At 53.6% G+C, this 26,568-nt stretch overlaps 11 protein-coding genes across 11 annotated transcripts; 3 read left to right on the top strand and 8 right to left on the bottom strand.

Annotated features, from left to right (window-relative positions):
• Positions 1-25: 25 nt before the first annotated feature.
• On the bottom strand, positions 26-2,539 carry J4E90_003888 (uncharacterized protein; the record flags this gene model as incomplete). Its single annotated transcript, XM_051433455.1, has 2 exons — positions 26-1,238; positions 1,290-2,539. The coding sequence occupies 2 exons, from the start codon at positions 2,537-2,539 to the stop codon at positions 26-28; spliced, it is 2,463 nt and encodes an 820-aa protein (XP_051293353.1).
• Positions 2,540-2,902: 363 nt separating this feature from the next.
• Positions 2,903-5,293, top strand: J4E90_003887 (uncharacterized protein; the record flags this gene model as incomplete). Its single annotated transcript, XM_051433454.1, has 6 exons — positions 2,903-2,933; positions 2,986-3,023; positions 3,075-3,162; positions 3,210-3,559; positions 3,604-4,245; positions 4,292-5,293. 6 exons carry the CDS (start codon positions 2,903-2,905, stop codon positions 5,291-5,293), a joined length of 2,151 nt encoding a protein of 716 aa, XP_051293352.1.
• A 416-nt stretch (positions 5,294-5,709) lies between these two features.
• TXNL4A_1 (Thioredoxin-like 4A) lies at positions 5,710-6,351 on the bottom strand (the record flags this gene model as incomplete). The annotated part of the gene is made up of 3 exons (XM_051433453.1): positions 5,710-5,946; positions 6,074-6,211; positions 6,295-6,351. 3 exons carry the CDS (start codon positions 6,349-6,351, stop codon positions 5,710-5,712), a joined length of 432 nt encoding a protein of 143 aa, XP_051293351.1.
• Positions 6,352-6,666: 315 nt separating this feature from the next.
• J4E90_003885 (uncharacterized protein) lies at positions 6,667-7,191 on the bottom strand (the record flags this gene model as incomplete). Its single annotated transcript, XM_051433452.1, has 2 exons — positions 6,667-7,004; positions 7,185-7,191. The coding sequence occupies 2 exons, from the start codon at positions 7,189-7,191 to the stop codon at positions 6,667-6,669; spliced, it is 345 nt and encodes a 114-aa protein (XP_051293350.1).
• A 700-nt stretch (positions 7,192-7,891) lies between these two features.
• On the bottom strand, positions 7,892-11,349 carry J4E90_003884 (uncharacterized protein; the record flags this gene model as incomplete). The annotated part of the gene is made up of 2 exons (XM_051433451.1): positions 7,892-10,884; positions 10,950-11,349. 2 exons carry the CDS (start codon positions 11,347-11,349, stop codon positions 7,892-7,894), a joined length of 3,393 nt encoding a protein of 1,130 aa, XP_051293349.1.
• Positions 11,350-11,894: 545 nt separating this feature from the next.
• On the bottom strand, positions 11,895-14,682 carry J4E90_003883 (uncharacterized protein; the record flags this gene model as incomplete). Its single annotated transcript, XM_051433450.1, has 3 exons — positions 11,895-12,007; positions 12,046-14,299; positions 14,356-14,682. The coding sequence occupies 3 exons, from the start codon at positions 14,680-14,682 to the stop codon at positions 11,895-11,897; spliced, it is 2,694 nt and encodes an 897-aa protein (XP_051293348.1).
• A 494-nt stretch (positions 14,683-15,176) lies between these two features.
• Positions 15,177-15,821, bottom strand: J4E90_003882 (uncharacterized protein; the record flags this gene model as incomplete). Its single annotated transcript, XM_051433449.1, has 3 exons — positions 15,177-15,242; positions 15,295-15,395; positions 15,449-15,821. The coding sequence occupies 3 exons, from the start codon at positions 15,819-15,821 to the stop codon at positions 15,177-15,179; spliced, it is 540 nt and encodes a 179-aa protein (XP_051293347.1).
• A 675-nt stretch (positions 15,822-16,496) lies between these two features.
• Positions 16,497-17,754, bottom strand: PPH1 (Serine/threonine-protein phosphatase PP2A catalytic subunit; the record flags this gene model as incomplete). The annotated part of the gene is made up of 6 exons (XM_051433448.1): positions 16,497-16,569; positions 16,623-16,695; positions 16,745-17,278; positions 17,329-17,434; positions 17,484-17,525; positions 17,593-17,754. The coding sequence occupies 6 exons, from the start codon at positions 17,752-17,754 to the stop codon at positions 16,497-16,499; spliced, it is 990 nt and encodes a 329-aa protein (XP_051293346.1).
• A 490-nt stretch (positions 17,755-18,244) lies between these two features.
• On the top strand, positions 18,245-20,701 carry J4E90_003880 (uncharacterized protein; the record flags this gene model as incomplete). The annotated part of the gene is made up of 2 exons (XM_051433447.1): positions 18,245-18,337; positions 18,392-20,701. 2 exons carry the CDS (start codon positions 18,245-18,247, stop codon positions 20,699-20,701), a joined length of 2,403 nt encoding a protein of 800 aa, XP_051293345.1.
• Positions 20,702-21,344: 643 nt separating this feature from the next.
• Positions 21,345-22,496, bottom strand: J4E90_003879 (uncharacterized protein; the record flags this gene model as incomplete). The annotated part of the gene is made up of 3 exons (XM_051433446.1): positions 21,345-22,129; positions 22,180-22,326; positions 22,379-22,496. 3 exons carry the CDS (start codon positions 22,494-22,496, stop codon positions 21,345-21,347), a joined length of 1,050 nt encoding a protein of 349 aa, XP_051293344.1.
• Positions 22,497-24,253: 1,757 nt separating this feature from the next.
• Positions 24,254-26,217, top strand: J4E90_003878 (uncharacterized protein; the record flags this gene model as incomplete). Its single annotated transcript, XM_051433445.1, has 3 exons — positions 24,254-24,520; positions 24,575-25,229; positions 25,538-26,217. The coding sequence occupies 3 exons, from the start codon at positions 24,254-24,256 to the stop codon at positions 26,215-26,217; spliced, it is 1,602 nt and encodes a 533-aa protein (XP_051293343.1).
• Between the last annotated feature and the right edge of the window lie 351 nt (positions 26,218-26,568).

Below are 26,568 nucleotides of genomic sequence, written 5' to 3'. Positions count from 1 at the left end.
ATACACACATTCACACAAAGCTCGTCTAGTTCACGGAACGTACGGCTTCGCTAGAGTCGGTCGTATACTGTGCTCGGCTTTTGAGAAGGTCGTTGACTTCGTCTGAAAGCTTCGCAGTTCGCTCCTGGTGTTCGGCTGCGAGAGAATCCAGCTTGGTGACTGGTAGATCATCAGGGTATTCGTTGACATCGTCGGTAGTTGCGGGCTCGTCGGAAGCCAATCGCGGATCGGTGAGAATCTCCTTCGCTTCCTCTGGCATGCCCAGCGGTGCAGAAATGTGGTGCTTCAAAGCCGCAACCTGGGGGCCGTCGACTTCACCAGTTTCCTCAGGTTCTGATACCATCGATCTTCTTGCTTGTTTTCTGGTCGTCTTCATCCGCTTCCTCGCTTGCTCAATGAATGAGAAGTCGTTCAACGTTTTCTCGATCTGATCCTCAACAAGTTTCTTTGTGTGGTTGGCAAGGGCTCTGGTGGTGAAGACGTTGGGGAATCGGTAACTCAGCCATAGGTAGCATACCAGCATCTTGTGCAGTTCCTCTAGATCGTGGAGATACTTGCGTTCAGCAGACGAGGGCCGGTCCATGACGCTGAGTGGCAGAGTGTCAAGATCCAATAGGCTACCCGACTTGCCTTCAGCAATGCATTCAGCAAGGTGCCGCAGAAACGCTTTCTGGGACGGTTGGCGCATGTTGATGGGTGCGGCACATAACATGATTCGGTCTTGAATGCTGAGATTTTTGACCATGTGAATGGCGTCAGCAATCGCCAGCTGATCTTTTAGTGCACAGAGATGGAATCGAGGGTGTAACTCAGAGATCTCATGTAGACGTAGCATAATGTATCCGAAAGGTGTTCCTGGGGGGAAGTAGTTGGCAAACCGCTCAACGATAAGCGACGGCGGGAAGAGGCCGGCTGTGCTGATGTGTTCGGGCTCACGCTTCATGCCCAATTTCAAGGCCGCGTGGTCGACTTGGTCGAGTGTAGTGACCCATCCTATAGTCTTCTCTTCAGGTCTCTTTGCCTCGACAGTATCGGGTTGCTTGTCGTCTAGGCCAATGGCGGGGTCGGCGGCGCCGTCAACAATCGAAGCCTGTTCGGAGTCTGTAGTGACTGCTTGCTGAGCAGTCTTGTAGCGCCCAGCACGGCCGGCGATTTGTTTGATCTCGGAGATCTGCAAGGGCACGTAGTTCAGGCCGTTACTCTTGATAGTAGATTCGAAAATGACACGCTTGATAGCACTACATTGGTTAGCATCCGGGTATTGAAAGTCAATATGACACACTGCTTACAGGTTGAGACCCATGCCGATGGCATCACTCGCCACGAGGTAGTCGTAGTCATTGTCTGGGTCGTTGAATAAGCGGGCTTGTTGAGCTCTTGTTTCGGGTGGCAAGCCTCCGTACACGATAGCGCACTTCTTGCCGGTCTTCTTCTCCACCTCGCGTCGCAGTGCATGGATACCCAGGACGGTGAAAGCAACGATGCAATCACCTTTCTCAAGGAGTGTGAGGTTTCCTCCCAGACTCTTCGGCTGAATCTGAAGTGGCGTCAGACGCTCGTACTCGTGTACGTGCACTTTATCGCCAACAAGAGCGCAAAGCTCGCGCATCAGTGGTACTGTGCGTGCTTCTCCACAGAGATGGATTTCCTTGGCCTGTAGACCCATAAAGGCCTGTGTCCATGCCCAGCCCCGTTCCTGGTGGTTGATCATCTGTATCTCGTCGATGACAGCCACATCAAATCTAGTGTTGAGCGGGGCCATTTCCACAGTACAGCTGTACATGTTGGCCTGTGTGTCCTCAGGCAAGCGCTGCTCTTCACCCGTTACCAGAGCGCATGGCTTGCCCTTTGCATTCAGGCGCGTGTAGACTTCATGGGCGAGGAGCCGCAGCGGACCGAGGTAGATGCCCGAGTTGACCTCCTCCAGACGCTTCAGGGCATGGTACGTCTTGCCAGAGTTGGTCGGCCCAACGTGCATGTGTACTGTCCGCGTAATCTCTCGTGTCGCTGGATACCATTCCGCTGGGTAGCGCAGGTCCGCCACCTCCTTCTGGTTCTCCGCCTCGGCCGTCGTGAAGCGGCCGCCACATGCTTGCGCATAGAACAGATATCGTAGCCTCTTCTCCAGGGTATTCTTTCTCCGCTGGGCCTCCTGCACCAACGTGACCAATTCACGCGGGGCCTGCTTGATCCATAGGGTGATGGACCGCTCGAAGGTAGTCCATTCCTTGTCGAAGTCTTCGCGGCTTATTTGGAGTCGGTCGAGAAATTCTGGCGTGGCGAATTCCTTGTGCAGGGTGTCTAGTTTGTCGCGGACTATGCCTATGGGTATTGACGACTTGGAAGATCTGGAATCGCCTCCTTTTGGAAGTTTACCCTGCTGGAGAGGATTGAAATGGGTGGTCTTCGAGGGCTTGGATGGGGTGGAACGGTGTGCGGCTTGGATTCGGGGCAAGAGGTTTTGGGTTCGCGATCGAGAGCGGGCGGCGAAAGAGCAGATGAGACATAGCGAACTCGGTCGCGCCGGCAGCAGAGGCATGCCAATGGTGGGTATCATGCGGGAGAAGAAGGAAGAAAAGACAGAATCCAAAGCGCCAGGCGCCTGTACAAACGAAGGACGACAGGAATGTCCAAGTCGACGACGTAATGCCGAATAAAAAGTTGCCAAGCATCTACCACGGTAGTACAGTAGGGACCTCCGGCGGCGCCTGCCCGCCGCAGCTCGCGACGCAACTCTAGCTGAGACGCGCCTTCCTCACCACCGCCGCGACAGCCCAGCACCACGTGTGCCTCGCCCCGACAGAGCTGGCCCACGCACGCCCTCGTCTGCGCATCACGTTACCGCTGCCGCTTCCACCGCGTCGCCTTTTCCCAGCGGCATTCGCTGCGATACCCCGCCAACATGGCTTCCATGATCGATATCCAGCGCGACCGTAAATCGATACCTCGAAACTCCTGAGGAACACGTGCTGATAGGCCACATAGTCATTCTCAACTCGATCAAGCAGACCACGCGCGGCGACGTATGAAGCTCCCCCCAATGCGCCTGCACTCCGCTAACGGCAACCGCGCAGTGGAAGATACTCATTGTGGACGAGGACAGCCAGAAGCTCATCAACAACGTGGTCAAGGAAGATGACATCCTCAACCTCAACATCACAAGTACGCGACTCCGCACGCTCCCAAGACGCCAGATCCTAACCTCGCAGACATCGAGCGCATCGAGGACCGGCGGCAGACGATCCGCGACATGGACGCCGTGTACATCATCACGCCGAAGTCACACATTGTCGACTGCATGATGGCCGAGTTCGACCAGCGCAGATACCGCGGCTTCTTTCTGATATGGACAACGCTGCTACCACCACACCTCAAGGAGCGCATCGACCGGTCGCAGATGGCGCGCGAGCAGATTCGGAGCTTCCGCACAGTGCACCTCGACTTCCACCCCCAGGAGTCGCACCTCGTCACCTTCAAAGACCCATGGAGCTTCCCCATCCTCTACCACCCCGAGTGCAACAACCTCGTAGTGCGCCACATGGAGGATATTGCGGAAAGAGTGGGTAGTCTACCTCTCCTGCAAGCTTCTGCTGACAGCCTTAGATCACCGGTATCTGCGTCGCACTCGGCGAATACCCCATCATTCGATACTACCGACCGCGAGCTCCAACCCACGAGGCCAGCGTCTTGTGCTCACACCTCGCCCGCTTCGTCCAAGACAAGCTCGACATGTACGCGCAGTTCAACCAAGACTTCCCTCCGCAGTCGAACCGACCCCGCGGTGCCCTCTACATCACCGATCGATCCATGGACCTCATGGCACCCTTCCTCCACGAGTTCACATACCAAGCAATGGCCATGGATCTGTTGCCTATACAAGACAGCGACAAGGTGACCTACCGCACCATTGTCAACGAAGAGGACCCTGAGGCGGAGGAGAAAGATATGGAGATATCCGACAAGGACAAGATATGGGTCGAAAACCGCCATCGGCACATGAAGGACACTCTCGACAAGCTTATCAGTGACTTCCAAAAGTTCATCGCCGACAACCCCCATTTCACAAACCAAGACGCCCAGAACGCTGCCGGCATGAATGGACTGAATGCAATCAAGGATATGATCGCTGGTTTACCTCAGTTCCAGGAGATGAAGGAAGCCTACTCGCTACATCTCACCATGGCGCAGAAGTGCATGGAGATTTTCCAGAAGCACAAACTCCCAGATCTTGCTTCAGTGGAACAGGTGAGTCCCATCAAGGTTTGGTCACGGCTCTCGCTAACCTTTCCAGTGCCTTGCTACCGGTCTTGACGAAGACTACCGTAAGCCCAAGAATATGACTGACCAGATTGTGCGCACATTGGACGACGAAGAGATCACGCCAGCTGACCGGCTACGCCTCATCGCGCTCTACGTAATCTTTAAGAACGGAATACTACCAGCCGACCTCCAGAAGCTCCTCTTCCACGCACAACTACCACCTCCCGACGGCGACGTCATTCGTAACCTTGACCTTCTTGGCGCGCGAGTCGCCAGACAACTGAAAGAGAAAAGAGATGCACAGCCACCGCTCTTCCCACCGAAAGCAGCCCCACCTCCAAATACTGAGGACTACGGTCTGTCCAGATTCAGCCCAGCGCTCCAGGACATGCTAGAGGAGCACATCCGCGGCAGCTTACCCCAGGACGTCTTTCCCTTCACTAAGATGTCACCCGATGATGTCGCCAGCATGGCACAAGAGAATACTGCACCCGCTTCCCTCCGCTCCGCAAAACCGACATGGGCCAAATCTCGACTTGCGAGTGCGGAGCCCCGTCAACGCGTGATTGTGTTTGTCGCCGGTGGTGCAACCTACTCCGAGGCCCGCGCCTGCTACGATGTGTCAAACAAGACCTCGAGAGACGTCTTCCTCGTCACCTCACACATGATGAAGCCGCAGCTCTTCCTCCGTCAAGTCGGCGATCTCAGTCAAAATCGCCGCAGTCTGCGTTTACCCATCGATCAACCGCAGCCTATAGCCCCAGCACATTTGTTCGAGAAGCCTGAGCCTCCGAAGCCAGCACCACCGCCTGCTGGTACAAAGCCTCCCATGCCTGGGGGCCTGCCATCCGGACCCAGAGTCGCTGGCCCGAAACCCCCAACAGCAGCCATGGGTGCCATCAACCTCAATTCCAACCCGCAAAAACACAGTCCTTCGCCGTCGCAGAGCAGTACCACAAAGCACGGCAAAGAAGAGAAAGAAGGCAAAGAGAAGAAGAAGAAGAAGTTGCATCTGTTTTCTTCAAAGCATTAGTGAGGCTTGTTAACATTTTCTGCCAGGGCGCTGCATACCTTTCTGGCGTTGTTCTGCTTTGTTCACAGCGAGGATTGATCTTGCTTCATTTGCAATATTTGCGAGCTAACTTGCATGGCATGGCGTTGGATGGCGTCAAAGAATCTTGTCTGGCGATTGCCCAGGGTGTACAGCTAGAGACAAGGACTTGGGATTTTGCCGTGGGGGAATAGACGTAAGGCTGGTTGCCTCTACGATAGGAAACAAGATTACAAAAATTACACATCACAACATCACATTCGCATTGCTATTTTCTTTGGCTTATCAGATCATGTCAAATTGTTTCAATCCACATACCCGATCTCCTTCTTCGATATCGGACAGCCTAGGGCCACACTCCTCGCTCTCATCTCCTCCCATCCCTCTTTCCCCTCCGACTAGTACGCCCATTTAGTCGAGTAATCCCTCGGACTAACAACAAGCCCCTTCCCCTTGCTCGCTCCCCTATACACGGCTTCCAACATATCAATCAACTCCTGCTTAGTCCCAATCGGAAAGTTGATCTTGTTGTTATTGCCCGTGCCAAAGTCAACCTGCATATGCTTGTTCCGCCAGAAGAACATGACGGTGCAGGGATCGTAGATTTCGTACATGGCGTTGAAGTCGGGGACTTGCTGGTGGGGTAGGGGTGTTAGCTTGGGTTGGAGATGGTAGGGTGGGTAGGGAGGGACTTAGACAAGGGAAAGCACATTGTTGCAGATAGTGCGGAGGAGGGGATATCGAACACGGAGGGGGCATTACCTTGTTGTCAACTACATAGATGACGACCCAGTCTTTGACTGCGTCTACGATCTTGTATAGCATCTCGTCCATCTCCATGCATTCGGGTGTGTAGTCGGCGCCGAAACGGAGGCAGACTATGCGGGCTTCTTCGCTGAGCTGGTGGGTGTTAGTTTGGGTGTAGTGGAGGGTCGCGTCTGGTAGGATAGGTCTGGTCGAGATGATGAGTGTAGGAAACGTACGATGGCTTGGTCAACGTGCCATGCTGAAGGCAGGTGCTGCAGCATTACTGAGCCCATGGTGATGAGGTTCAATTGACTGTGATTCTCGGAGATGTATGAAGGGCAGAATGAGAAAGGTCTTGAACAGGCCTTGTGCGAAACAGGTAAGAGAGAAGCTGAGGAAAGTACGATCTGATAGACCCCATCACATGCCCGATCTACCTCCGTTTGCACCTTCCAAACCTCGTTTGCTCTCAGCTGCAGACATCCCCACCTGCACCTGCCCAAAAAGCTCTTTCCATGAAAAACTACAAATCATTCGCTAGAACAAAGAAACCACATGCCATAACTCATCAGTACAAACAAAACAACCCCAAATCTCAAACCAACACCCTAATCCCTCACCCCACCAGAATAATACTCCCCCACACTCCTCTCCGGCGCATAATATCCCTCACCAGTCCGCTGCTCCACATTCCCCGTCCGCTTCGCCACCATCTCCTGCACAAAAGCCTCGTAGCTCTCATACGGCCGCCCGCCCTCCTGTGGATGTCTTGCCGCCCAAGCAAGGAACGCGGCCTTCTGTTCTTCAGCCGCCTGTTGCTGTTGTTCCAACGACAATTTCTGTTTCTTCGCTTTCTTGCCTGTGACAACGGGCTGTGGGCGGCCGGTCACGGGGTTGCGACCGGCTGCTTCGCGCGCTTCAGCTAGGAGGTCGGCGCTCGTGGGTTCTGGATGTGTGTGCTGTTGGGTTCCGGTCACGGGATCACGGCTAGCTGCTTGACGGGCTTCGGCTAGGAATTCACTGTTTGGGGCCGGGGTTTTGGGAGCGGTGTGTTTTTTCTGGTATGGATTTGATTTCCCGCGGAGCTTGTTGATAGGGGAAAGTAGGGCTGATGTAATGGAGAGACCCGCCATGCTGCTGTAGACGGGAAGTAAGCCTTCACGCCTTTGCGACTTTCTTCTCTGGTTGCTGTGGGTATCGAATTCTGAAGCGGCAACCCCAAGAACCTGCCCTCGTAGTCTTTCAAATGTCGATGCAGGTTGCTGATGAAACTTTACGAAGAGACGTGGTCGCCAAGCGCTCTCTCTACCGTAATATGGCGTCGAGTTTAAGATTATATCGCGCTTTCCCAACTCTTTTGAACAAAATTATCCGACACTACTCTATACTTGCTGTTGTCTGAGACAGGAACACAACCTGGTTGGAGCCTGGAAAGTGTCAGGGGTCTGGGCGGTAAGGCCTCCAAGCTAACCGCATTGAGTGCCAGCAATGAAGAACCGGTCAAGTGCCAATAAGTCCAGTCGTACCGATCAGGTGCGGGTGTCAAAATTGATGTAGGTGTATATTTAGACAGCGAAAGCAACAAGCTACTGGAGATAGCTTATAACTATGCTCTCATCTGGCGCAAGGCACAAGAGCTCCCGTACTCCCAATATTGAAACCCGACCGGCAAGATCAGGGCGCAACGGTACACCCGAGGCAATACTGACTATCGGTGTACCGTACGAAGAATCGAACAAATGTGAGAGTCCAAATGTATTAAGCGTGAGACCACTGAAAAGAAAGGTGAACAGCAAAGACGCCCGAGACAAGCTGATAAGTCAGCCGACCAAATTACCACATTCTGCCCTTACCCTTACTGCCAGCTGCTGGACTGAGCGGTGGAAACGCATCTTCGGCATCCTTCCGACTCTGCTCCTCAGCAAGACTCAGTTGCATGGCAAATTCTAAATCTGACATTTCGCTCTCATTACTCGAACCAGCAGCGGCCTTGCCCTTCCCGGGCGTGCTCTTTTGGGAGCGGGATGGCGGAGACTTTTTGCTCTTAGCGTACTTGATCGGAATCTCGAACGCAAAAGGAGGCGTAGAGGCGGGTTCATAGCTGCCAGCTCCGAAGCTATCGTTGAGAGAAAGACGAATGGCTTCGGCGATGTCGGCATCCAGTTCGTTGTCGTTCTTGGTATCAGGCGATGAAGGTTGGCCTTGGGCGCTCGCCTCTGGCGTTACAGGCTCACTCTTAAGGGCACTGCTCTCGCGCTCGATGCGGCGTAGTTCGTCTGCCTCAGCAGCCTCTTGCGAAAGCATTGCAGCGTATGCTAGAGCCTCCTCCTCACTTAGTAGCTCCGTGCCAAAACGGCCTGCCAAACGCTCGGCCTGCTTGTGACGCTCTTGTCTATCACGCTCCAACTCGAACTGTTCGTTGGCAATGTAGTTCTTCAGGTTGACTCTGCCTGTACCGGCAAAGCGCTCTGTGGTATTGTTACTTCCACGCTCGGCTCTTCGCAGCCTGCGTTTACTGCTTCTATACTGATCGGCTGCAGATGAGCTGTAACTCCAGAATCGAAGCTGATTGCCAAGAGACACTGCACCGCGCAAGACGGTCGGATCAGGATCCAGGCATACGGCACCAGCAGCAAACATGTTGATGCCGACTCCTTGAACGGAAGCTTGGGCCTGCACAAGCTGTCTACGAGCACGCGACGCATGTCGGGAGTGAAGCGTTGTTATGGGCGACATGCTCGAAGCCAGTGGATCCCATGCCTGTACCAAGCCGTCGTTTCCACCTGCTACGAGATAAAGTGAAGTGACAGCCACGCAGGATATCTCTGGCGAGTCGGTGTAGATGATACGAACAGGCTCAATGTCGTTTGTGTACTCCGACGAACGTGACGTAGGCGCCCGGACATCCCAAAGCAGCACCACGCCAGACTTGGTACCAGCAGCGAGGAACCTTGCGCGCTGTCCAGGAATGTCAGAGGGAGAGGCCGGCTGGCTTGCAACAGACATGGGAGAAGAGTAAGGCGAGGATGCAGTCGAGGCAGTCGAGAATCCAAGCGCAGGATCCTCAAACAAGGTCAAAGTGGCAAAGGTAGAGACGTCCAAAGCAGTTGTAGTGACCTGAGTGCTCTTGAACCCGCCGAATGTAAGCTTTGAGCACCTCCATTCTTCGAATAGAGCGGCCCGTTCTGGTGAACTTGTGGTCGAGATGTATGAAGAGCTGCGACCACGAGGAGGCTTTGTAGAATTTGCGCTAGGGCCGCCGAATAGAGATGCAGCTTGCGCAGGCTGAGGCGTGAAAATGCGACTTGAGACGTTCGTAGTCTTGTCCTTTTCGTCAATCTTACAACGGGTGAAGCGTTTAACATCGGCGACGTCTCCCTCTTCAAGCCCGCATTCGAAGACCACTACGGATTCCCCAGCATGATTTCCATCGTCTCCAGCAAAGTCAACCTCGAGCGTTCTTTGCATATCCCATCCAAGGCATGCTTTTCGGAAATGTTTTGGCTGCTTGCGAAGATATTCTTGGATCTCCCTTGTTTCGGCGATGATCTGATCCTTGCTTAAGCACATCCCATCCCATGAGGTTCGCGGCGAATAACTACCGTCGACATCGGCATCGCTGTACGGGTCAGGCCTCGCAGTACGTCTGCTGGGCTCCACCAAGTTCCAGTAGACGGTGCGGCCAGTGAGCCAACCTAGATACTCCGAGTAGTGCTCAATGTCGCCTTTCGTAGCCTGGCTGCGAGTTGGGAATTTAGTAAGGTAGAAGATCTCGCCAAGTGCATTCAAAGCGACCGCCCAAATGCGGTTCTGAGCATAGCGCTTGGTTGAGTATTGTTCGTCGACGGCGATGGCAATGATAGGTACTCCCGGGCTGAGAACCCAGCGCGCAGTCAGCTCCCCACGCTGTACACGGGACGAGCGGAGACCATCTGTACCGATGCTACAGGCACTGACGACGCCAGCTGCAGATCCCATCATCATGCCAATCAAGCCATCCGAAAGCGTCGGGATCGTGTTTGACTTAGCGATCCAAACGCTGCAGATAGCACCGCCGTCGATGCCTAGCTTTGGTATACCAACTTCAGGCATAGCAAAGTCGGTGGGTTCAGCTATGAATCGACCACGCATCTCCTCAAGGGAGCGGTAATAACACGAGCCCTCTGGACAGCCCTGGCCATAGATCATACCGTATGGCTGCGATATGTCCATAACGTTGGGTCGCCCGACGACCTCTCCTGAGCCCAGACCCCACTCTGCGGTACCCGGAAAGCGTTCTGAGAATTGGCCATAGAAGTGAGGGTCACTCTGTCCCCAAGGATCCACCTTGCCCGTCATCGGATCGCTGCTGGTCACCATGCCGATATCGTCTGCACCATGGATGAAGCGCGGCATCTTCTTGTTCAAACCGGTTCCGAACGTGGCCTGCAAGTGGTTGATGATAGTATACGTTTTTGCATCGTAGGTAATCATCGGGGTGATGGTCTGCATCTGAGATGCGCGGGACGGTGTCGCAGGTACCTGTACAGGCTTGCCCCTGACCAAAGACCGCAATAGTCTCGTGCGTAGAATGTACTCGCTTCTCCACGATGCCAGCGCAGTGAGCCTGGTGAAGCGTCTCTTCTCTGATCGCACGACTGAACCACTGCCCTCGAGGGCTGAACGAAAGGCGGCATCTTCGAGTGAGTGTGGGCCAGGGAAGTAGCGACCGAATGCCACCTGCCAGGCGTGTGGGGTAGTGACTACATCATGGAAGCGGCGAGAGACTAGGGATACGGCGGCGAGATCGTTTGGTGACAGGTGGGCGATGGCATGGATCAGAACCTCTACGCATCGTCAGCTCTTATTCGTGCATTCGCGTTCCGCCCGTTCTGGAGGCATTTATACACACCATTAGGCAGGTTCGCGATAGGCGAGCTCTTATCGCTGGGCTTCTTGTTGCTCTTGACGATCTCGAAGAGGGGCCCGTCAGCGGGCTTTCGCGGTGAAGACTTCAGCGCATTTTCGTATTCGGTGATCCTGTCCCTCGGGGGTGGCGAGGGAGACGCGACGCGCTTCAGTCCATCTGTTTCCACGGTCCCGACTGTACTCTCGGCCTCTGAACGCGTCGCATCGCGTGCGAACCCGCGGGGTTGTGGCCCAGACTCTCCCCGCAGCTCACCCGAGTGAGGCTGCAGAGAGACCTGGAAGTCAAGGCTGCGGCGCTGTCCATGCTGGGAGGTGGTGGCGGTGTCGAAAGAGGTTTGCTGGTACGAAACGTTTTGTGATGCGTTGATGGGCTCTGGCTGCATAAAATTTTGGGTCTGGTTCTTGGGTGAGGGCAGTCGACCGAGCTCGTTGGAAATGCTCAGTCAGAGGATGTATGCGTGGGCGAAATTTGGGTAGTTTGGTAACGTTGGAGTGGAAGGGAGATTGGGGGGTGCAGTTGATGACTCGGTTTGCGGTTGCCAAGTCGGCGGTGATCGATATGACGATCGCCACTCAGGGAGCTACGAACGTGGGGGGAACAAATGATACTAACAGTTTGCAGCAGTGGGTCGACTATCACATGGCGTGTGGAAACGTCACCACTATCTAGGTGCGGCCTAAGTACCTGAATGTAGCCGGCCTCGTTCCGATAAGTTCCGAAGCAACAGATGCTTTGCCGTCTACATGAGTGTGAAGGTGAATGTTGGCGATATCCGCATGGTAATGTAGACTCCTATGAAGTATGTTTTCGATCGATTCTCGTATAATGTGCTATCATGTACAGGATCATGCAAACAAATGTTCAACGCCAGCCCTATGCAGACCCCTAAAATTTCAAGGCACGAAAAGACGAGAGTATGCAGCCACATTAGTCCTGCAACACACACACGCCGTATAGTTCTTCGAAGCCAGACCCACCCGACAGTCGTCGCACAGGCTCAAGCACCCACATGGCCACACCAGGACTGTCCTTGGCGACATCTGGCAAACTACACATTGCGGTCCCTCTGAGCCCATACCTTCTGCACCCGTGTCCCAGCTTCCAGCTGTACTTGCGCCCTGCGGCGCCGTTGCGCTCCGACGACTGAGTATGAGATCTTCCAGAAGTTGCTCTTCTTCTTCGGGCGACATGTTGACGCCGCCACCGCTCATCTTATAGCGTGATGTAGTGAGGATCTTCGCCTCTTCGCGCTCAAGAGCTTTGCGGTACTGCGAGCGTGTCATGATATTGGAGCTCTGGAGGTGGCGAGACAGCAGCTTGGCTTCTTCACGATCCTCACTAGATTTTGGATCCAGAAGTTGAGAGAGTCTCGAGAAGTCCATTGCGTCGTCAGGGATGGGTGTTGCTTCCCGACTTCTCTGGTAGGTTGCACGCGTAGGTGTTCTTTGACCGTCGTCCATGTCTGACCACTCGTCGTTGTCTGTTGTGGTAGCAAACGACACTACACTAGTCGTGTCATCATCTTGCGAGTCAACATAGTCTCTGGTGTTGTCAAGGTCATTCCATAGGCTACCGTTGCGCCACCAGGAGTACAGGTAGTCGTCAAGGCGTTCTTCAGAATCTTCCCCATTGGGTTCCGAATAGAACCCACTCTGTCGAAGCCTCTCCTTCGCGAAGACCTCAACGTCAAAATTCCGATCCTGGCGAATCCGAGACCGGTCATCTGTGGTAAGCCACGACTCTCTTGCCGACGCTTGATCGGGGTGTCGCGGAGCATACATCTTATCAACATGATCAGCGTGGAATCCAACAGCGCGTTGTAGCCATCTTGGTCGATAGCTGATCGAGATTTTAGTCAACGCCCAGTCCGTGATCCTTGCGAGACTAAGTATAATCAACTTTGATATACGGAAGAAGAACTGATAGGTCTGCAAGTAGCGACTACGTTGTTGAATCGCAGGATCATTCTGTCCAATGGTTGGTTCAGTGGATGCCTGTACTCCTCGCGTTTTACGTTCTTTTGCATAACCTGACAGTGATGTATCCGTTCTGACATCGTTAAGTTCGTCAACTACCTCGATGCCTTGCGCGAATGTGTCGTTCCTGAGCTCGGACGGGATGTCGGTGATCATTTCTCGTGTTCTTCTTCGCCGAGCGAGCAGTTCCTGCAGTCTCTGCTTTTCGAGCCAGGTCATTGGATGCACATTGACCTTAGTTCCTTCGTTGAGAAACACGGCTTCACTGGCGGATGTCAAAATGACGTAGCCTACCTTGAGTATAGTTGTATAGAAGTCTTCGTGCCAATTAATAGTCAGAGGCGTAATCGAGGACAGATGAATGTTGGCATGAAGATTGCCGTAGGCGGATGCAAATCTCTCTCTCAGAGACAAGTTGTCGGCGTGTCCTGCAGGTGGAGATAGTACGGTGATGATGAAGGCCAGCAGGTAGATTAGTGCGCATATCGCGATACCCACAAGTATTAGCAAGTGTGGGATGAATCCAATGATGCATACAGTAGGAAATCTCAAGATTCCCACGTAGTGGTCTGGATCGGCGACCATGGTTGCTAGGCGAATACAGCTCCATGCGAAAGCTGACATGTAGGCGAGTCCGCAGATTGTTGTCGTGACGAGTCGCCATCTAGACCGCACTCCAGCGATCGCTAACAAGTTGCTCATGAAGTGGCTGAAACTAGAGATGAGGGAAATCAACAGCACTTCCGGTGGTACATTGGCGATCTTGGAGAGCTTTGACCTCGGAATCGTGAAGGATGTGCCATCTGGAGTGAAGACAGACTTCGGTTTAAAGAAGCGTACGGAATCGACCGCTAGCGGCTTCGTAACGACAGCCTCGGCCTCTGCAAATGCGAGCGAATGTTCGAAGATGGTCATTCCGACTTCCTGAATGGGGCGTCTTCCTTGCAGGGCGCAGGCCAAGGTATCAACGAACTGGCCAAATCCAAGTGTCACAAACATGGGCCATAGAAGCGATAGCGATCCAGAAGGCCGCGTGGTCGCCGGGCCGATGGGCAACATATTCGCAGCTCGACATGAGCTCTCTGTAGTCTCCCAGAAGAGTATCTTTGACGTGACCTGCCATAGAAAGCCGCCTTCACCACCGAAGTCTGTATCCAGCTGCCTACCATCCGCTCCATACTGCATCTCTGACCAACCCGGGGAGGTTTGACAGCGTATCGCCCGTAGAGTGTTCTGCGTCTGATAGAGGAAGAGGATCAAGGGCATGATGTAGAGGGCGAAACGAAGGTAGAGGCGGTCGAAGGAAAGCGGAACGCGGCTGTTGGCGTAGAAGTGGGTTCTGTTAAGCACGATTGCCTGAGACGTCAAGTCAGCAAAAGGTAGTAGTCGTAGTCATGGGAGCAGATGCTCACCAGGGCGAATGTTGCGACGGCCCATTTGGAAGTAATGTAGCTGAACCAGGCGGCTACGTTCCTCAAAGCTTGCCACACGGTCATCTCGCCCTCGGTCGAAATCGCAGAAGCCGCTGCAGCGATGGATTCCTGTACAAATCCCGAGCCTGTAGTCGTCATGGTGCTGTTTGTCATGTTGGCCGTAGGTTCCGCGATAACGCTTCCACCCGAGCGCATCATGTCGCCGAGAGAACTGGCCTTGGAGAAGAGGCGCGGTAATGCCATGAGCAAGTCTGCTGGCGACGGCAAGAAGGAAGTCGCGTTGGCAGACGCGCCTGGCGTCTCCATTGCGGCGGTTGCGGATATCCGAGGATGGGTCGGCAGGCAGAACTATTCGAAGTCTTGATTAAATCCAGTGATTATTGAAGCAGATACATGGCGACTGTGAAGACAGATGCAGTTCACAGCGATAGTTGGGTCAAGCGTCTTGAGCTTGCGCGACGATGTAAGGGTGCTGTGGACTTGGTGCGGAAGTCGACCGTGGAATCCTTGGAATGACGCGACCTCCGAGCCGTCGGGCTGCAGCTGCATAGGTAAACCTCCGAGGTATACTGACGTGCGCCACACCCCAATGGTACACGATTTCACAGATGATCACGACTGCTATTCAACAAATGCACAAGTGTCATACATGCCATGACGGATGTCTACGATGTGCCTACGTCGTTGAACCAGGCATACTTGAGTAGTCGGATGATGCATTTCCACGTCCGCTATATTTCAACGCCCATGATGCTAGGGTATGGTACAATCATATGTCTACACTCCACCGCCATATTTATCTATGCCGTCTTGGGCTTCTTCGTTCCGTACTTGGACCGTGAGGTGATTCTGCTACCGACACCACCCTGCAGAGTGTTAGCGATGTCTTCCCATGCTATTTGTGCTCATGAGACTTACCAGGTCCAGTGCTCCTCGAACCAAATGGTACTTCACACCAGGGCAATCTTGCGCTCGTCCGCCTCGTACCATGACGACTGAATGCTGCTGTACATTGTGACCTGGGTACTGGTCAGTCTCCCCGTAGCTCACCATTCCCATGTGTTTGCCATACCTTCTCCCGGAATATACGCCGTGATAACCTTGCCCGTACTCAGCCTGACCCTCGCAATCTTTCGCTCGCCCGAGTTGGGCTTCTTCGGCTTCGTCGTTCCCACTTTCAGACATACGCCCTTCAGCTCTGGCCTGTCCTTCAATTGTGGCGATCGCAGTTTACGCGCCTTCCGCGCTATCCTCCCCTGTCGCAGGACTTGTATTAATGTGCATTTGTGTGCGCGCGACGACGGTGTTGGGCGGGCTGCGAAGGCCGGGGTACTGTTCTGGAAAGCGGAGGCGGCGAATGATGGCCGTATTGATCGCGCCGGAGCGAAAGGAACTGCGGAGAGGATCGAGGGGCGCGCAAGACGTCGGAAGAGTGTGAGAGGCATTATGGGCGGGCGCTGTGGTGTGGCTCGAGATGTTGGTTCTGGACAAAAGTTCGAGATCCAAGATGGTGGCTGACTCAGCTAGGATGGCTAGTTGGAGGCCATTCCAGGTGCCCAGCGACACAGACAGCGCACCATCAGAGAATTGCATTTTCTTTTGCAGTAATACATGTGCAGCACTGGAAGTAACAATTCAACATGACATAATAATGTACATGCCTAAAGACACCGCATTACGGTAATCGCTCAATACAACACCTTATTTGGTACTACATGACGGTACCGACAAAATGGAGGTATGACGATGGAGTGAGGGCATAGATCCCGTATTAAAGATGAATGCTCATGCGCGGGAGTGTATCACGAACAATACACATATTCACCAAAACACATAGAGGAACAGGGAGCTCTACAGTCAACTCTCTACCATTATCAGTCTCGCACTAGCTACATCACCACCTATTGCAACATTCCCACGTGTCTCTAGTACGGCTTCTTGGGGCCTTGTAGAGAATGAGGGTCTCATTTCAAGCGAGCACGTCGTTGCCACGCGTCTCCCGTCACTTCTCATGACGGCTCGGGTGACCAGGAATGCAATCGTACACAGTGTATTTAGTGATGACTTCCAAATGTAACGCTGTGCTGAGATAGCGGCGGGAGCCAAGAGGAATAGTCCGCTTAGAGGAAGTAATCCGGGGTCCTTCGCGACACCATAGGCTCGCCAGCGCGTGGGCAAGGGTCGAATTGCAAGCTGGGACGTGTGTTAGATATTGAAAATAGCATATCGAGAGGGAAGGAACTTACAAGGTATACTTTAGATGCTCGTCGATCTCCATGATAGCGGCCTGGTTACCGCATCTGTAGCAGTAGTTCGGTGCTGTACAAGGTCAGTCGGATCATCGGCAACGGAAAATCAAGAGACATACCCGAGAATATGGTAACGACATTCCTGTCTTGCGACCAATTATACCCCTCCATGACTAGCTGATGAGCACGTGCCACCAGCGTCAAGCCGTTGTTGTGGTTGAAGGCCTCTGAGATGTCTTGACCGAAGGTGTATCCTGCACCACGGGGTGAGATTCCCCAGCCGCACCTGTCATCTGGGTCGGACCAAAGCAGGTCGCACATTGGTCCTTCGTGGGGCACCTCTTGTATGCGGTCGAGCGCCCTGATGTTGTCAAGGGTGTCGATGCTAGGAGAGAGACCACCGTGCAGACAGAAGATCTGGTTGTCGATCAGGGCGGTAAGCGGCAGGTAGTCGAATAGGTCTGTGAAGTATTTCCAGACGTTGGCATTACCGTACTTGCGGAGACACTCGTCGTAGAAGCCGTAGACTTGGGTGATCTGGCGGGACTCGTGGTTGCCACGGAGAATGGTGATGCGCTGGGGGTATCGAATCTTGAGTGCGACTAAGAGGGTAACGGTCTCGACGGAGAAGTAGCCTCTGTCGACATAGTCGCCTGTGCACGTCAGTCAGTATGGGCTGGCAGGGTTGAGGCAGGCAACGCACCCATGAAGAGGTAGTTGGTGTCCGGGTTGGGGCCACCGATCTTGAACAACTCCATCAAGTCGTGAAACTGGCCGTGTATATCACCGCAGACAGTGACGGGGCATTTCTATGCGACGGTGAGCAGATGTCGCAAGCGCGGCAAAAAGGGTACGTACCACTGGCTGTACATTGGACTCGTCCTGAAGTACCTCGCGGGCCTGTAACACGATGCTTGTCAGAAAAGGCATCCCCGATGACATTGCGCGCCAGGCGGATGTCGCATACCTTGTCGCATAGTCTCTGCACGTCGCTCTCGGCCAGCTGCTTGCAGCTCATCAGACTCTCAATCCAGCCGTCCAGCGTGGGGATTGTGGTCGGCTCAGTCGTGGGGGCAGACGACAGCTGCATAGGCTCTGGCATCTTGACGTCCTCCATATTGGTATCCATGGTTGCGGGGCGGCGGGATCGATGTAGGTGGGGGGTCGATCGGTTGTTGTGATGTAGAGCTGCTGTCGAGGGGTTCTTGCCCTTTCAAACTCGACCAATGACGTGCAGCAGACACGAGTAGAGGCGGTGGGCGGTAGCGACTTGCAATCCGGAGGGCGTTGGAGTCGGAGGCTGTGTGTGGCGTGCAAGGCGATATCGACGGCGGCAGCAGGATCTATGACAGGAATATGGGGAGAAGCACGACCACGCACTGCAGGCACATACTACCTTGGAAGCAGGCCGTAATGGTGGATTGTTTCTCCGCGCCGGGTACCAAGAGCCTCAGGCGATTTAGCGCGAACCGTTAGCTGCGGGTCTGTGCGCGGCCGCTACTGCGGGCAGCTTTGTGCAGCAGCCGCGACCCTCGTCCCTTCTCCACTCTACACCACTTCCACCACATTGTTGTCACTACTGCCCATCGCACCCACCACCGCGACAAGCAATACCAACAATGTCCAACAAGCGCGCTTATAGCGCCTACCTCTCCAGCGCGTCTGCGGATATGCTAGTCGCTGCCAATGGCTTCGGCGCTCCCCAACTGCAGGTAAGTAGTCGTCGCTGCCTATACTGACGCGACGCGAGCTGACAGCAACGGCAGGCGCAGCAACACACCCCTTCCTCAATATCACATCTGCGTATCCCAGGCGGATGGCCACAAGATCACCTCATTGCCGCCGAGGAAGTCATACCTCCGCGCGCTTCTCTCTTCACCACGCTCGGCAAGTGGGCTGCGACCGTCAGCGTTACCAACCTGCTCTCACTCCCTGCACGCCTCGCAAACCGCTATCTCCGCCGCGAGACTATCAAGGCGATTCCCATCATCTCCGCCACCGGCTCCAACAAGAAGCGCTTCATCTCCGCAGGTCTGGCAGACGAGGAATGCGCGACACCTTCGCCTTCAGTGCGCGCGCGCGCGAACCAGGCGCGTCGCGAACACCAAAGGCAGGCGCGCGCGTCAGAGCTAAGCCCCAACCAATTCCGCGTTCCGCCAATTCAATATACGTCATCAGCACATACACAAGAATTCGAGGAAATCGTGCCTGGAGCATACAATAGAGATGTATCTCTCGACGAGGGCGGCAACGTCAGCCTGGAAGACGACGAGGACCTTGAGGTCAGTGTAGACTTCTCTTTCGAGGATGTCTTCACTTCAACCCCGCCGCGCGACCCCCAGACCGGCTCTCCCATGACAATATTCTGGAACAGCCCTCAGGTCGCCTCACCCGCGGTTGCCTCGCCCGCAAGCCCGGTCTTGTCATCCCCACTATACCACTATGACTCGCCTACCTACGACAATGCCAACCCGGCCTGGATCTCTGAGCTCCGCAATGCTTCAACTGCCCATGCCTCTTCAGGTCTTACGTCACCGTCGGCGCAAGCACTCTCCTCATCGCAAGCATCCACAGGCCCAGCCCCTAATGGCAAGCGCACTTCCAACCTGCCTACGGTCACACCTCTGCGACGCCAATTGGTCAAGGCACAGATGTACAGGGAACGCAAGCGCATCGCAGGCCTCAATGCCGCGCTCGAGTCTACGGAGGAAGGTTTCGCCGATACCGAGCAAGCTAAGAACAGTTTCGCCGAGTCATTCAACCAGAACCCCTTCCACTCCACGAATGCTTGGTCATCAGCATCTCCATCACAACCAAAGACTGAAACCGAAGCTGCCGTCCCCGACTTCGAGTACGCCAACGACTTGTCCTTTCTCCCTGAGGTCACTGAAACCTCTGAAGTCGAATACGCCAACGACTTATCATTCCTCGTTGATGCGCCATCTCCACCGCGAGCGAAGGGAGTGCGTTGGGAAAAGGATGCTAAATGCAAGCCCTTCTACGTCGACACGAAAGTCAGCGAGATGCTCGACTCCACGCTAGAGACGATTACTTCAAGTCCGATCAGGGAATACCACAATGTGTTCCAGAACAACGATGGCGGCGCATCAAATGCCAGCCAGGCGTCATCATCTTCTCGCTCGTCAGCAGACAGCAGCCCACAGATAACCCTTCTTGATTCTCCTGCGCAAAATGGCGGCTGGCGCGGTGTCTCAGTTGACGCTTTCGACGCACCCGATGAATCGCTCCTGGAGTGCGAGTTCTCGCTGGAACTCCTCGAAGACCTTCAGCGGGAAATGCAGAGGAAGCTTGCCTTGGCACCGCCTCCTCCACCGCCACAGAAGCCACTTGTTGCGCCGCTCACTCCCGAGGAAGAAGCTGCACTGCAAGACGCCGCAGCCAAGACCAAATACGGCCGCAAGCCAGACCAGTTCGTCATTCACGACAAGCTATACGCTCGAGACTTTGCGACTCTGTTGCCTCGCGTCTTCAACGGTGACCCCAGGGCATGGTTGAACGACAGCATCGTCAACGAGTATCTTTCTATTCTCATCGCTGCAAAGAAGAAGGAAATGGGCTTCACTCACCAGCGCAACGGTCCTGCACCGCCCCTTCACGCCTTTTCGTCATTCTGGTACCAGACTGCCGATACTTCTCGCTGGACCAACAGGTTTCAGCTGAAAGGCAAGCAGTACCTCGACGCCGACCTTCTCCTCTATCCTATCTGCGACAGAGGTCACTGGCGTCTGCTCGCGGTTTATCCCCGGGAACGCACTATTGAGTACTTTGACTCTATGGGTCTTGACGGACAAACATACATCGACAAGCTCGTCAAATACCTCGAGCAGGAGCTCGGTGAACACTGGGTTCCTTCGGAGTGGAATAAAGAGACTGGCCAGAGGAGTGAGCAACAGAAGAACGGAAGCGATTGCGGTGTCTTCACTCTCCTGAACGCTTTGACCCTCATCCGCGGCGACGCTCCCACTCGTGTCCTTTCTACCGACGGCATGGACGATGCACGCAAGCGTATCGCAACCACTCTGCTGGCCGGCCATCCCACCACCGAGCTGGAATGAGTACAACTCTTCCACTCTCCATTCGAACCCACGGATTCTCTTTTCGCATTGTTTTTGGCGCACAGCATGGAGTTCAGTCGCTTATGAGGTTTTTCACGACGGTTACATTACGACCCTGATACCCCATGATACCCCCCACCGCCCATAGAGGCTTGAGTTTTTGCATAGTTGGAGTTTTGTTTTTTTGGTACCCTGGTAGTTGTCCAGAGGTCTGTTTGGCGAGCAGTTTGTTCTTGTTTGTACCTTGGTAGTTGCCTCGGGGTCTTTTTTTTTTGCAGAGCACGTGGTACGCTCGTCTGTTTATACAGCGAGAGGCTTAGTTTCTTTTCTTGCGGAGCACGTGGTACACTCGTCTGTTTATACAGCGAGAGGCTCAATTTCTTTTCTTAGTAGGGCACGTGGTACGCTCGTCTGGTCATCCAGCGAGAGGCTCTTGTATTTGGTTTCTTTCTTGTAGCTAGTTCTTTAACATTGCCCTAGTCCTCCTGGTTTGAGACCTCGACTCACCTCTTCGGGGGTTCGAGTTGGTCTCGCTGGGGGGACGGGCGGGTTCTGGTTAGCCAGCGAGAAGCACAATTGCGTTATAGCATAGCGTAGTGTTTACAGTAAATTAGACTGTACTATATACTCTATGTCGCATGCTCTATGATGCAACCTTGACAGTGAGCTTACCAAAGTGCTTCTGGTCCCACATGTATTGGTAGGCGTCCTTGAGATCCTTGAGCTCAAACACCTTCTCGTCAACAATGGGGTGCAGGTCATTTGCCTCAATTGCCTTGCACATATCCTCCATCTGCAGTCTTGAACCGACCAATACACCGCGCACAGTGCAGATGTTGTTAAGGCAGTCGAGGAACGTAGGCTGGTCCTTTCCGCCGCCGCCAATGAAACCGATAATGGAGATGACGCCGTCGATGGCGATGGCCTTGAGAGACTGTGCCATCGTGGTCGGGCCGCCAACCTCGACAACGTGCTGTACACCAGCGCCGTTGGGAGTGAGCTTCGCGGCTTCCTCACCCCAGTTGGTCGTCTCCTTGTAGTTGATGACGTGGTCGGCACCATACTTCTTCAAGAGGTCGGCCTTTTGTGCGGAACTGGTTGTCGCAATGACGCGGGCGCCAGCTGCCTTTGCGAATTGCAGAGCGAAGATGGATACACCACCGGTACCTTGTGTGAGGACTGTGTCACCAGGCTTGAGAGCGCGTGACTCCAGACCGTACAGGGCGTTCCAAGCTGTGAGGGCGGCGCATGAGAGGGTAGAGGCCTCGAGCATGTTCAGGTTGGAGGGGGCCTTGACGAGACCAGCTTCGTCGAAAACGCCGTACTCTCGCAGAGTACCGTCGATGGCGCCTCCGAGACCGGTGCCGAGAGATTGTGCGTCTAGGGAGCCGGCGATGTGACCTTGGTTGAAGAGGGTGACTACCTTGTCTGGGTGATGTTAGAAGGCTGTATGCGTTGGTCTGTATAGAGATACAAACCTCCAGGCTTGAAGCGTGTGACGCGCTTGCCGACCGATTCTACAGTGCCGGCGCCATCCGAGCCAGGCACAGTGTTGTCCTTCATCGGGAAGGGGTATTTGCCCATGGGAATGATAAGGTCGCGGTAGTTCAATGATGCGGCGTGGACTGTCCATTGGTCAGTATCATTGCTGCAGGCTGTTCGATGAGCTCTACGCACCCTTGACTAGAACGTCCTTGTCGCCAATCTCAGGTACCTTGGCCTGCTCATTGAATTTGAGAGAATCAAAGCCATCCTGGCCTTGAACGGTCCATGCCTTTGTCGTTGATGGTGCCATGTTGTAGTCGGTTATGTGTGTGAGTGTTTGTTATGGGGAATTCGAAGGAGCTACAAAAGACCTTTGAACCTTTTATGACGTCTCTGCCATGACGGTGCCTGCTCCTTATGTACTGCCATGTGCATGTGGGGTCGTCGAAGGTCCGAATAGTGACGCAAGAATAACAAGAGCTAGCCCGCGTTCACGTCACAGCTTGTAGCTCCCCTGTAACTGCGGCTATCATGGATCATTAGCTTCCTGGACTGTTGGCGATCAGTCTGGCCGCACGGGGAAGACCCGATGGCAGCGTTGTCGCCATGATTTCAAAGGCGAACTGCCGGTCTGGAAGACGAGTTTGTCAGGATAGCTGACCGATGTTCTGCTTGCCTTGCCGGGAATTGCTCGGATTTTCGGTAAACGTGCAGATTAGAGCCTGGGGCTGCGCGCAACATGGCAGATGTCGGCAAAGGTCGCTGGAACCGCATTTGTAAGCTCCAGGTAGGCGGAGTGGGTCCGATGGAGAAACGCGAGGATGTCGCGTGGCTTCGCGCCTACTCATGCCCCGCACCGTCTTCTACTGCCTTCTACCAAGAGAGTCGTCTCTTCTGAGGCGACCCACTATACTACACTCGGCGATATAGGCTGTAACATCAAATGCGGTAGAGGTCTCTTGCGTAGCTTCCTTTTGTCATACTTACAGTGTAAGAGCGAGCACGTCCGCACGCGCGATCTGATTGTTGGTCCACGTCAACCTAATGAAGAACACCCTGGAGCCTACGTTGCGGTTAGGTCACCTACGTTGCAAGCTTTCGTCTTGATGTAGCCCGCAGACCTGTTCCGTTCTTGTCGTGTATGAGATGGGTCTACATCGCCAGCTACCAAGTGTCTCCAGCTTCCAGCCAGCCACCTGCAGTCGCGCTTAGTGCGACAATGGTCTACCAATAGCCGGTCCTCCCTGTGTTGCGCGCCGCCTACGCCTCATCTCGGTTCCCCAGAATAGATCATACCTTGAGGGAGCGATGATGGAGAAGTGGGGGCTCAGTCCCGGGCACAATGCTTTCTCCATCCCGATCGTCCTTGAGATAGTTGTATGCGACAGCACCGGCACTCATTGAGCACTCTGGCTGCTCTCCTCTTGTTGTCATGCTGCATACGCCCACAGTATTACATGTGCAACACCCCGCTGAACGCTAGCATTGTGGTGTTTTCTTGATGACCTCAGGGCTGTGCCGCAATCATCCTATGCTCCCAAAATCGTACCCTCCTAGACTCACAACATTGCGATAACGATGGCTTCTCGAGGGATTCAGTCGGCTTATTCCTCACGGGATGTTTCACCGGAATCACGTCCTGAACCCTACGACCCCTTCCGCACAGAAACCGATCCTATCGAGCTCTCATATCTATCACGACTGTCGTCAGATGGTGGAGAGGCACATATATCTCACGCAACATCCTTGGGTCAGTCTCACGATGAGAATACAAAGGGTGGGTTCCGGGCGGGAGCCTACTTGGGCCTGCCACACGGTGACAGCCGGTATGAGCCGGTGCGAGGAGAACACGACATATCCGGCCACTCCATACGGTCAGCGAGGGAGTCTACGTATACTTTAAACTCGCTTTATAACAAGAAGACCATGGATGCGGATACCCAAGCTCTCGTCGACAGGAGATCTGGCGAACTGGTTCAATGGCACATATACTGGACAACACCGGCTCTCATAGTGGCATTGTTTATGGCTGGGTTTGCGGCGGCAGTGGGTCACCACTTGTTTTATATGCATCTCAATGGGCAGCCGGCCACCGAGCAGTTGAAGATGGTGCGATATGGCACAGCCTTGGCCTTCTTTGTCAAAAGTACACTGGTTGGAACTGTCATCATGTGCAACCGTCAGCGCATATGGTATACTTTCCGACGAAAGGCCATGACGATCAATGGTATCGATGGCCTGTTTTCTGCAACGGAAGATCCGACGCAGTTTTTCCTCAACTGGGAGATGATCAGAAGTGGCAAGCTTGCTACGCTCATGGCAGCCTGTACCTGGGTAAGCCTACAAATCTTTCACAGAAGACAGAAGATTTATGCTGACCTACCCAAGTTACTACCACTTGCATCCGTCATGTCCCCAGCCTCACTAACATCTGAGCTAAGAACGTTCAACAATACTGCCAGTTGCTCTGTAGCTACTCTAAACTTCACCCAGGAATCTACGTACGACTTTCGGGACATGAGTAAATTCTGGCAAAAGAGCTTGAATTTCTACAACACCACTGAGCCAGCAGAAGAGGAAAGGAGAGATGGAGACGTATATTCCGCGGTAACGGGTACAGGAAGCTTCTTCGACTACTACGATCAGCCATCGAAGAACGCGCGCCGATTGGCCTTCAGTAGCGTGTACATGCAGAAGCCACAGCCTCGCGAAAACGCTTCTACCGTATTTTGCGGATCGGGCTGGAATTGTACATACACAATAAGCTTCGTGGGGCCCGGCTACCAATGCGAGGATGTCGATAATACTGATGAATCTGACGCGCCATTTGCATCGTCCGAACTGGCGCCGAATGGAAGCCTTGTATATCTTGCAGATGTTGGCCAAGGCGATTACGGGTATCAAGATCCAGTAGACGATACAGAATTTTTAGGCGTATTCGAGAACGAGCCAAACCTCTGGATCGGATACGCCATCAATACCTCCGAGCCGTACTCGCACGATGCGGAACCGGAGTACATGGCCAAATGGGGAAACGTACATGGTAAGTACTGGCTGTGCGAAGCACATGTAAGAAATATACTGACTTGTTACGTCCATCTCTACAGAGCCCAAGATATTTAAATGCGTCATGCAGTACACCAAATATACTTTCAACATGAGCTACAACCCTAGACAATCCGCAACCCGCTGGGAACGAGAGTTCCTGCGTCCAGTTATCGGAGGGTAAAGTAGCCGCCACGAATAGCTGTCAAGATATCTTGCTAACTTAACACTAGTATGTAGCCCCCTTGCTATACTTCACCAACGCGGTTCTAAGACATCTTATTATTCGTGCTAACAGTTTGACAGACCATCCTATCGAACCCCAGAATAACGTTGAAGAATACAAAGTAACGGCTTCCTTTCATACTCTAGGTTCACTCCTCCGACGCTTCCTGCGTGGCAAAATCGAAAAGCAGAAGATACTCATTACATACTCAGATCTGTCTGAAACGCGTCTAGTCAACAGCAGCACCTCGTACCCGTTGGTGGATCTGAAGACAGAGATACAGGATCTCTTCGAAGACATACTCATCACTCTCCTCAACGACCCAAATCTAGTCGTGGCCCAAACCCAAGATGTGCCTTGCACAAAGTCACGAACCATGATGGTATACGTATATTACAAACACTCTCTATGGATCGGATACGCAATCGTTATCGCAATCACTTTCGCTTTCATGCTGGTCGGCGCGTGGTCGCTTCACATGAACGGGGTAGCATCTGATGTGCTTTTCTCACGCATCATGGCTACTACCCGCAATCCTACGCTGGATCACTTGAGCGTTGGCGCATGTTTGGGCGGGGATCCTTTTCCTAAGGAGCTGGCGAAGACGAAGTTACGCTTTGGTGTGCTCCTTGAGGATGATCCTAGGGAGGGGCCTTTGGGCAAGGTGGAACATTGCTGCTTTGGCACTATGGGCGAGACGAAGGAGATTGTCAAAGGTGGTACGTATGCGGGACTGAAGGAGTATAGGGTCGATGCATGAATGATTAGGCATTTATAACTCTATGTTGTAAGCTGCCGTGAGTAGCACTCATATGTTTCCCCAAATTTAATAAGTATCCCACGCCAACCTAGAGAAAAACTGAACAGCTTAGAGCTTACGTTAACGTTAGGTTACACACTTTGCAAGAGTTTAGGTTAATGTAGTCTGTAAGCCTGTCTAGCTGTTTTCTTGTATAAGGCGTACCTATTCAATCTCCCATGGAACGATAGCGTACATGGATATGTCATGCCGTGTTCATCGAGTTATACTCATGACATGTTCATGTACGCTATCGTTCCATGGGAGATCGGATGGGTAGCCTGATTACTATAGAAGCGAATCACCGGACGT

The sequence above is a fragment of the Alternaria incomplexa genome (genome assembly GCF_024043165.1).
Source record: "Alternaria incomplexa strain BMP 0042 chromosome Unknown scaffold_4, whole genome shotgun sequence".
In the NCBI taxonomy this organism is placed as follows: Eukaryota; Fungi; Ascomycota; class Dothideomycetes; order Pleosporales; family Pleosporaceae; genus Alternaria; species Alternaria incomplexa.
This window is presented reverse-complemented; position numbering and strand designations above follow the sequence as displayed.